This window comes from Rosa chinensis, chromosome 1 (genome assembly GCF_002994745.2).
Source record: "Rosa chinensis cultivar Old Blush chromosome 1, RchiOBHm-V2, whole genome shotgun sequence".
NCBI classification, from domain to species: Eukaryota; Viridiplantae; Streptophyta; class Magnoliopsida; order Rosales; family Rosaceae; genus Rosa; species Rosa chinensis.
This window is the reverse complement of record NC_037088.1, coordinates 23,548,086-23,558,865: the sequence shown is the minus strand read 5'-3', so window position 1 is coordinate 23,558,865 and position 10,780 is coordinate 23,548,086. Positions and strand designations below refer to the sequence as shown.

The 10,780-nt window shown below is 36.0% G+C and overlaps 1 protein-coding gene across 1 annotated transcript; it reads right to left on the bottom strand.

Moving 5' to 3' along the window:
• Positions 1 to 979: 979 nt before the first annotated feature.
• Positions 980 to 7,130, bottom strand: LOC112192330 (ACT domain-containing protein ACR12). The gene is made up of 10 exons (XM_024332003.2): positions 6,845 to 7,130; positions 6,624 to 6,681; positions 5,015 to 5,137; positions 4,446 to 4,540; positions 2,848 to 2,932; positions 2,683 to 2,742; positions 1,933 to 1,988; positions 1,639 to 1,744; positions 1,484 to 1,552; positions 980 to 1,333 (listed from the first exon to the last, which is right to left on the bottom strand). Exons 1-10 carry the CDS (start codon positions 7,000 to 7,002, stop codon positions 1,271 to 1,273), a joined length of 873 nt encoding a protein of 290 aa, XP_024187771.1. The 5' UTR covers positions 7,003 to 7,130; the 3' UTR covers positions 980 to 1,270.
• Between the last annotated feature and the right edge of the window lie 3,650 nt (positions 7,131 to 10,780).

Below are 10,780 nucleotides of genomic sequence, written 5' to 3'. Positions count from 1 at the left end.
GGTTAGGAATTTGACCACCAAAACTAGCCATAGAGAGATCAAGGTATCTTAAACTGCTCATTACCAACAAATACGCTTGGAATTTGGCTGAGACTGAAGTCATTTCCACTTAGGTCCAGGTATTCTAAATGCTGCAACTCGGCCAGTTGAGAGCTAATGCTCTTATCGTACAGGGGCTCAACTTGAGTGTACACGCCGAGATCAAATTTGGTAACATGGACAGTTTGGGTGTCACAGAAGATTCCCTGCCATTTGCAAGTCTTGTTTTTCGGCTTCTATTTCCTATGAAGAAAGTTGATCATAGCTATCAACGAAGCCTTGTTTGAATGCCAGCAGTGTGCTTGCCTTTCCCTCTCCATGCACCGCATGTTAGCATTCTTATTATCATGGGTGGCTAGTGCTCCTGAGTTGAATCCGAGTGAGGAGGAACAATTTGCATGTAGCTGCAGCAGCAGCAGCAAAGCACCATAAATTTAGAAACAAGACTCATAGTAGCTAAATTGAAGATTAACAGTAAAGAAGCGATCGATATGATCAGTCCTCAGTACAGAAGCAAGCATGTAGCCGAATGGTTTCTGAAGATAGGAAAGACTTTCCAAAAAAGAAACTGAACGAAGAAAATCAAGTTTTCTGGTCACAATCATATGAACACACTCAACTGCTCGTAATAATACTATGGACCCTAGTACCTGTACCAATTTACTAGAAACCACAGACCTTCCCAGCAAGTAGCATAGTGTAGTTGACTTCTTGTGCTAGAAATATTTGACAGTCCGCAATTCAATTCTTCAATTTTGGATACTGAACTTTACACTTGACCAAAAAAATGTTTTAGATACTGAGCTTTTAGCTATCCAAGCTGGTTTGAAATTTTCTTTTTAACGCTGGTACCCTGCTCTTTCGTGTAATTTCTTTCAGCTCAAACACAAGTTTGAACGGTGCAATTTAGGCCATCAGAGCAGGAAGTCCCCAGTTTACATGCATGATAGAAGGATTGTTCAAATGTGAGAAATAGGTGTCAATTGACTGCACATACTAGTCGTTCAACATTCTTTGCAATTCATTGTAATTATTTATAGCTTGATTTTCAGGTACAAATCATGGAATCACTGGAAACTAATCCAGAATAATACCATGTGCGGGATCCGGAACATGAGCATGAGTCTTGAAAACTAGCTTCAACAAGGTAACTATTGAAAACTCGCTTCAACATGGCTGGTACAAGAACCATTATATTTGATTTACAGACATGATCAGGCTCCTCTAGGTATTAGTAACTATCTATATCTGTTTCTGGCCTGCGAATGTAGTAACGCAGACAGTTCACTAACACCTGCAAGTTCAAAGAAATTGTTAAGAGACAAATTGCAGAACGTTAACAAAAAACCCAATTCTTATGAACCCAATGCTCCAACCTTAAAAAATATTGTTATCTAATGCTGTCAAGCACTTCAGATGGATAGTTCAGAATCAAAACAATTACCTGGGACAAGGAACTATTTAAGGCTGCCCCTCTGTAGCTGACATGAAATTTATCTTTAGCAACCAAACCCTACAAAGAGACGAGAAGAAAAGTTAATCATAACAAAATGCAGAGAGAGAGAGAGAGAGAGAGAGAGAGAGAGAGAGAGGACATACTTCTGTATCAATCTCAGCTGATTCCACATCGATATTAATGTCAGCAATGATTTTGATAATTTCTACAAGCAATCCTGGTCGATCTGCTGTCTCTATATAAAGCAAGCTGGTGACACGGAAATATAATGCTGTATCAAATAACATATCAAGCAGCCCTCTCAACAAACTAGTAACTATGAACTTTAGATCTCTCTTTCCCATAGTTAATGTGATGTGAAAGTAGAATACTTTAATTGAAATAGAAAAAAATAAAATAGTAACACAAGGTGCCATATCCAATCATATGTAGCAAACCTCCTCTTAGGTCCATCTTGCTTCACGTGTATGTGAGTTGCGATATCAACATCAAGCTGCAATTAACAATATCACAAACTAGTTTGAGCCAATAGATCATGTACAACAAATATGTATAATTCCAGGCTACTAGCATCATATAATTAACTGATAACATATATATTAAAGAAATCTATTGACACACTGAAAGTAAGATACCAATTTATAAACAAATCAGTTACTACACACGTTTGAATATTAAAATGAAACATTTTACATATCAAGATGAAAAGCCTTTTTTAAAATAATAGAATTGAAAATGAACATCTACTAAGTTTGTATAATTCGTGATTTAATCATGCACATGCCAACCTCCACCATTATGACCAAAAAAAAAAAACCTCCACCATTCGGACCAAAAAGAAAAGAAATGTAGAAAACTCACAACCAAAATGACTAATGCAAAGCACGGTTAAATGCTTTTATGTTTTACTTTTAATTTAAACAGTTGTGTAAAGCCAACAAAACAAAATTTAGTTCCGATAGCAAATCCATCAGTCTGGTTCTCTGAGTTTCCAAAAACCTTCAATTTGACCCAATATGCTGATAGAGCAATTATGAACATAGAAGGCATCAAGGCTTCTAATGCTTGTACATCCACGGCCAGCAGTATCATGGGTTTCTCAGAACATGAGCATGATGATTAGACAAACAATAAACCTGGCCTACATATGAGGTAATATTGGAAAGCTAAAGGTTTGACAACATTACCTTCTTTTCCGGAGCTTTTATTCCAAAAGCTTCCCCCATTGCAAGTAGCTGACTAGATTCCTATTGGTAAAAAAAGCAGACACAACATAGTTCATGAAAACAGCGAATTTTAATACAAAAATTCATGATACTCTTCAAAGATGATAGTGTTATAAAAAGCCTTACTGGATGATACTTCAAAAGATTGTTGATGATGGTAAGTCGAATTCTCTCTAACATATCAGGATCTTCAACTTTGCGCCCGGTGTCTCTAGAATTACCAAAATTAATCTGTAAATGCTAGAAACTTGTAGTACAACAAACAAGAGATTTGGTCCTATAGGTTATACGGTAATAGAAAATAACAATCACCCAATAGAGCTAATGCAAACACAGGTCTTTAAAATTCTATAAACAGCATTGTTTCATGTATTGAGAGTTGAGACGTAGCAGTACACCTGCAAGCAGTTCTATGCTTAAACTAAAGCAAAATTTATCTAAACATACATTTATTTATTTCTATGCCATTCATTTTTGCAGAGGTAGATTAGTAGCTGATAAAGTAGCGGTGTGACAGCCTTTGTATTGCAGCACAAATGAAATATGGCTCATTATGGTCAGATGAAATTACTAGATTCAGGTTGAGTAGATCAACCCCCAATGTGCAAAATTTAGCCACAGAAACAGCAGAATCACTGGTAAATCCTTCTTTTCACTTGAAACTAGAATAGATAAGAAAGTGGCACAATCTCAAGAATACGGTAGACATCTGCTGCATATGTTAAATCACCATATAATGCAGATGTCAAGTTATAATAGATCAAGCCATATATACATTTATACAGGATGAATTTTTATTATATTATTATCATCTTTTATGTGGAAGAATGTCGAATAGAAAATTTATCTATGAGTTCATCAACAAATATAATTATATATAAATATAGGCCCTTATATCATATGTTTGTGTGTGTGTGTCAATGTATATATATTACCCATTAAGATTATTGCATGTTAAAACTATGGACTAGGAGAATAACATCTCAAATGGTAGACAAAGTAGGACTAAGAAAAACAGCAAGCTTGAGGAAGTTATACATCAAGTATTTAAAGGAAAAACTATACTTATCCCTACTAAAATATGTCAGTTTAAGACTGATACCAAAAGATTAAGCTTTTAGGTGGAGAATAATAGAAGAGATAAACAAAGAAAAAAAAATGAACAAACGAATTGATGGAAAAGATATTAGAAGAAAAGTTGGGAAAGTATACATAGGTAGCAATTAACTTAACCAATGTGAGACTAATCCTCTATCCTCCCCCTCAAATGGGAAACATATTTTGGGATTTCATACGTGTGGATAAGTTTGCATCTTCTTTGAATGGTGGCAAGTTCTATTCTCCATTCTCTGTCAGACCATTGACTTTTCATGACTCTAGTACCATATCGCATTCTAATTATATTGGGAGGTTGTAGTTACAAGGACGTCAACTTAGTATTCCTGCTTTTTTAGAATGTTAGTCTAAAATTATTTCAAAAGCTTAAACTGTTAGTGGAGACACCCAATTGATAGGCATATATAGCTAGATTAGGTACTTCGCCCAATTGATATGGGATTAAAGTGTTCAACAATCTTAACCACAACCACAAAACTGTTGCAAAACTCCTGTTCGGTGTGCATAAAATGAACTCTACATAGGCATAGTTAACCAAAAAAAACAAAAAAAAAACAAAAAGAAACAAAAAAAAAAAAACAAACAAACAAACAAAAATAGGTACTCACAACCGCGTTATATGAAACTTCGTCTGTTTAACTGGTCCCTCAGTGGTAACAGTTCCCTTTGCTACATCCAATCCCAAATCTTTTAATGCATTTATCTGTCCTCATTTAAATAAAGGCATGTCAATAAACCATAAGCATCTGATGAATTGAAGAACATTTTAGAAATGATGCTCAGTTTCTCAACTTTGGACTTCATAGAGCCAATTTAGTTAAAAGCCAATCTGATGAGTAAACTTAGGACATACTGCCAGTTTGATGTTTCAAGTGCTTTGCGACAAATATTTATGTAAATTCAAATGACTTCCACTGAACTACATTCATTAACATGAAAAATGACTTTGTTCTTTATTTTTTTATGTTTTTTTTCCTCCCATAAATCCCCCAAACCCGCTTTACAGGCCCAGGTTCATAAAAGTAAAGCTTTAAAAACACCACATTGTGGAAATCAAACCAACAAAAACCACTCCTATTTGAAACTACAACTGGGTAATTTGCTGTATTTGAATATTTAAAAAATAAAAAAATAAAATATAAAAAACAAAAATCTGAATCAGAATAAGCCACTTTACCGTGTCAATAAGAGCTCCAAGGCGATCACCAAAGCTGAGTTGCACAATAGTTGCATCAGAATCTGAATCTTGATCAATCATGACAACCGGCATTGGAATATAATCAGCATCTTGATCAGACTTCTGCAATTCAAAATATTCATCCAATGTTATGGAAAATGATGCAATATTATAAGACTTGGTTCATTTAAGCTTAGTCCATAATCCAGATATACAAATAAATGAATTTCCAACTCCAAAAGCTCATAGAACAGAAACAATGAAAAATTATATGAAAAAGAAAGTTTTTTATTATAAACCTTAAATTACTGTTAACATCTAAAATTTGAATTATCCACCCAAAAGAAATACAAAGGTTAACTGCAAATGTAATTGACAGGGAAGAGCACAAAATTCAAAGAAATTAACGGAGAAAATTCCATTAGACTTTCACAATCATGTTGGGTCGAGATGACTTGTCGTATGGGACAGTCAAATACAGTCAAATCTAATTAAGCTTAATTGAGAGCAAAATTTTGAGTTTGTACAAGGTTACAGAATTGTAAACATAAAAGTAAAAATTAAAAATTAAAGTTTTTTGTGGCCCTGTGGTCTCTACAGAAGACAGCTATAAATAGTAGGTTTGGAAATTGGCACTCCATTATTAGGGCCTCTTCAGTGTTAAGCTCTCAAGAGATGCTCAAGTGAGATCCCAAAGTAGTGTGGCTCTGCAATATGTTGCATCTAACCGAAATATGACATGTTGTAAACAACCTGAGTAGAAGTAAGCTTGCCGATTGCAGAAGATAGTCTTGCACAAGTGATCGACACTTTTCTATTCAGGAGCTACTCAATGTTTAAGTAAAAGAAAAATGAATTAGAAGCTCCCACATTCCAAATAAATAAGAAAATGACTAAATTGGTCCTACTTATTCTTCAGTCAGAGTGGAAGAAGGGAAGAGATTCTCGAACAAGGAATGACTCTAAAAGAATTGAATGAGGAGCCGTATGAGGTGAAAATCTTATGTATGGACTACGGTCCTACCATGTCGCAGTTAAGGTGATTTATCTGTCATCATTTCCACTATCACCCCCAAACGTTGCCTTATGAAAAGTTGACAGCTATAGGAAAACCTAAATGGGCTAATCTCAAACGTATGGCTATGGAAAAGGCTCAAAACATAGTTAATTACTCGTCAACAAGACCACTTCTGAATACAGCCTTGATAATTAGATTGCTCATAAGCAGAAAATGAGACTTTATGCAACAGAAAAGAGCGAGACCCGACTAGGATAGCCCCAGTGCAAGCTTGGTTCTCCTGAAAAATGGCTTGTCCCATTCAAACTTATTCCTACGTAGATTACAGATCCTTAATGAACCATTAGCTTAGAGGTTCAGCAGTGCCGATGCATGACAAGTCCTTTATCATTTGTCAAACAAAAGAAGACATCCAAACCTATTTGCGAATATTTTCATCGAACTATACCAACATTAACAGATTTCTCCAACAGAATCCTACAGTTTCGAAGAAATCCAACAATCTATAAATCAAACAAAAGCACCACAACCGTATATATATGTATGTATGAGAGAAAAAATAAAATGATATTGATATCAAATGCAACTGACCCGCGGCGACGATGAACCAACTGCATTGACACCATTGGTAGACGCACACGCAACGTTCCTGCACAAAATTGAAGGCAATTCAAACATGAGATCAAGATCAAATTCATACAGAGCAGAGTAGCAATTACTTGACCTTAATCTAAATCAAAATACAGAGCTGAATTGAATTGAACTGAAAATTTGACTACAAAGCAGAAACAGTGAGAAAGAGGTTTTCGTACAAATTTCTGGAGAAAGTGCAGGCATGAATGGCGCTGCTGGGAGGAAAGTGAAGGAGCTTGAGGGCCTCGCACGGCGGAGGGGCAAATTCGGAATCGGAAAGTTTAGAGCGATGGAGAGTGAGATGGGAAGCAAAGAGAGAGGAGTTGGTGAAGGCCATCTCTCGGATTGAAAGATTCTTCTTCTTCTTCGAGTTAAGTTTTTGAGGTCTCCCCCTCAGTCTGGTTGTTGCCGTTGGAGAGAAATAAGAGAGAGAGAGAGAGAGAGTGTGGGGGTAATCGTGTGGCCTACTCTAGATTATTAGAACCCACGTCACATTGCATTATTATATTTATATGACAGACTGACGTTAATTTTATATATCCAATCAAAACTAAATCGATATTGCATTTGGAGGAATGAACTTAGGTTGATGATACTTGTCTTGTAATGGCTGATTTCAGTCGCATTTTATCTGTTCATGAAAAATTGGGAGGTTGTCAAAGAACAACTGGTTGTTGTATGATTCAGTTTATGAATTTTTTGAAATGATTGCTCGTTTGCTCTCTATTACATTTGGAACCTAAGAGCATCTTTAGCAATGCTAGCTATTTTTGAGTCAAATTTTAGCCAAAGTAGCTAAAAAGTTATTTTGGCTAGCTATTTTAGAAATACGTCTGCATCAGTGCTCTCTATTTTAGCTAGTTTTGAATTAATATTATTTTTTAAATGAAGATTAAATAGTTTAAATGTATTTATAAATTACATAAAATAACTCAAAATGAATGTTTTAAATTATAGAGAGCCTCATCTCACTCTCTATATTTAGGAGCGAGATAGCTAAAAGTTATAATGGAGAGCCACTTAGGAGTCTGGTGCAGCTGCAAAAATAGATAAAAATCTAAACATGCTCTCTAAAATAGCTAAGGAGCCAAAGTAGAGAGTCTGCTAAAGATGCTCTAAGCCCTCTATTGATGATCTTTTGGCTTGTAATGGCTAATTTCAATCGCATTTTATCTATTTATGAAAAATTAGAAGGTTGTCATAGAACAACTCGTTATTATATGATGCAGTTAAAGAATTGCGGAAATTGATTGCTCCCTATTATCTCTTGTTTCCAATAATAATTATTTTACTTGTGTAACAATCGTTTTTCTAAAACTAATTAGGATTTATTACCTTGATAGAGCTATTGTCGATAATGTTTGGTTACAACTTTATCCTTCAATCTTCTTGAATAATTTGCCTATATATGTCACTCTCATCACACCAATTTGCCTTATCATTGATCAAGTAAACAGGCTAAAAGACACCCTTTTTTGGTTTGGAAACAACGGGTTTAAACATCATAGTTTTTTTTTTTCTGTGGTTAAGAAAAATTTGTCTAATCCTTACAATGGCAATGCCATTTATATTCATTTTTTGAAGACTTGAACTTTGTTTAGTTAATAATTCTTTTTTTTGACTTTGTCAAGCGAAACTCAAAGGCTTCCTAGGCTCAAGATAAACCCCTTTGGGGTATGTGAAATGCTCCAACTGTGCATTGCAACACAGTGTCTGGCCACTTTGACAGCTTCGGGGTTCGAACCTAGGTTTGGGAGCACACCCAACTAGGCAAGAACCACTAGGCCACTTGCAGTGGTTGTTTAGTTAATAAGTCTAATTTACTCTACTTCTAAACTATGCTTTATCTTCTTTTCAAAAAAAAAAAAAAAAACTATGTTTTATCTATATAGATATATATAAGTCCATCACATATGCTGCTGTCCACTAATACTAGTCCATCACATGCTGCTGTCCACTAATGGTGAACCTAATTTTATTGAACTAGTAGCTGAGATTGATTTGCCTGATGATTTTAGAGGAAACTCATTCGGTTGTGCCCATCTTGGAGGTCAAAAAGTATGCTTTTCATTCTTGCATATGAACGCTGTTTAAGGTACCTGCTGGAAGTTAGTGTGGGGGGCCCACATCCCACCCAAGGTGCGTGTATTTATTTGGAGGTTATTGAGAGGCATATTACCAATAAGAAGGAGACTCTCACAGAATGTTAGTCTTCCTAATAGCAACTGTCTCTTTTGTAATCATGCAATTGAAGATGGATTGCATCTATTCATAGACTGTGATGTCACATCATGCTTTTGGGTGTTTACTACATTGGGTCTATTGGCTAAGAATGTGGCTGGCTCATGTGTGGTGGATTGGGTCCTCAACGTCATTGACAAGCTGGATGGTAACCAAAGATGTGCTTTTTTCATGGCACTTTGGGTTATTTGGTCTAAAAGAAATAATGTGTTGTGGAATGGGAGCTTTTTTTGTGCCTCAAATGTAGCCCAATGGGCAAGTAAATTTCTTGCAGATTATCAGCAAGTTCAGGTGCATGAAAATACAAAAGCAAGGAGGGAGAAGTCAAAATGGAGGAACCCTCCTAGTGGGCGGCTGAAGGTGAATGTCGATGGTAGCTACAGGGATGAGTTTGGTGATGGTGGAGTGGGAGTTGTGATAAGGGATGAAAATGGTATGTGCCTGGCTGCTTTGGCTCGTTATTTTCCACATGCTTCATCTGCTCTACACATGGAAGCTGAAGCATGTCAGGCTAGACTTCTATTGGCGATCCATCAGGACATGTCTGCTATTATTTGGAGAGCGATTGCTCTCTTGTGATTACTGCTCTACAACATAACGTGGAAGATAGATCTGAGATTGGGCGCATTATCGATGATTGTAAGTCATATTTGACATCTTAGGCACATCTTCCGTGAAGCAAATGGTGCAACCAATAGGTTAGCGCACCTTGCTAGTTATAATTATATTTCTGATGTATGGTTAGAGGAGACTCATGTTATTATTCGGGATGTTCTCTATGAGGACTCTTGTATTGATGCTCGAGGTCAAGGTTTTATATCCCCCTCGACGCTTTTAGTTCATTCTAATATAATAAGTTAGGCGTGAGGCTAAGCCTCCCAGCTTGGCTGGATTCCAAACCTCTTCAAAAAAAAAAAAAAAATGAATGCTGTTTATTTTGCAACTCTTCTTGTCTTGACTTTCAAATTTTCCTATTCGAAATCTGATGCTGGTAGTCCTCCTGATGTAAGTAGCAGCATTGCTAGTGATTCAAAATTTCTAAGTTGTACCTCGATTTGTGGATCATTCTCTACCAAAGCCCTGGGTTGTTGCCTGTTCAAATGCAACTACACTGAGGAATCTTCTTTTTTCGTCCATGCCCGTTTGGATAGTTGCTTTGTGCTGTAAATCCAACACTCGGTAAGCCCTTTTATTTACTCAATGATAAGCATTCCATATGTCATGATTCCTAGTACTAATCTTGTTTCAAGTTATGTAGATTTCTTTTAATCATGCTTTTACATCACACAGGTTATACACACACACACACACACACAAATGTCTCTGTGCTCGATATATTAGTATGTAATGTGGAACAATATCAATTTAGGCATACAATTTTTAATTCATATTGTCGTCCATGATCTTAAACTTGAGCTAATTAAATGGATGTACAATTTATACCGATCAAAATTGATGACACAAATTGAGTCATCAATTTCGAACAGTAAATCAGTTGTACCTACATTAACTATAATATCTTATCTTCTTCATTTACATGCCTAATCTATCTATAGGGTAAGTTTGTTTGGTAATTAAAATTGAGCATTTTGAGCTGCCATTCAACATTTGAAGCTTTGTGGCTATCTGGAGTTTTTGTTGTTACATATATCTGGTGTTGACTGTGCTTCTTACTATGGTAGATGAGGTTAGGATTGAAGAAAACAAACTCGCTCTATAATGTCAATTGAATCATAGTAGGTAAAAGAAATTGTCAGGACCCACCCCGGAATTACCCTCCTAACTCCTAGGTGGACCTGCGGGACCCACTTTTCGAGAAAATTCGACAGAACCTCCCCTAAAAATGGGCAACCCTAAACCTGCTGAAAACACTC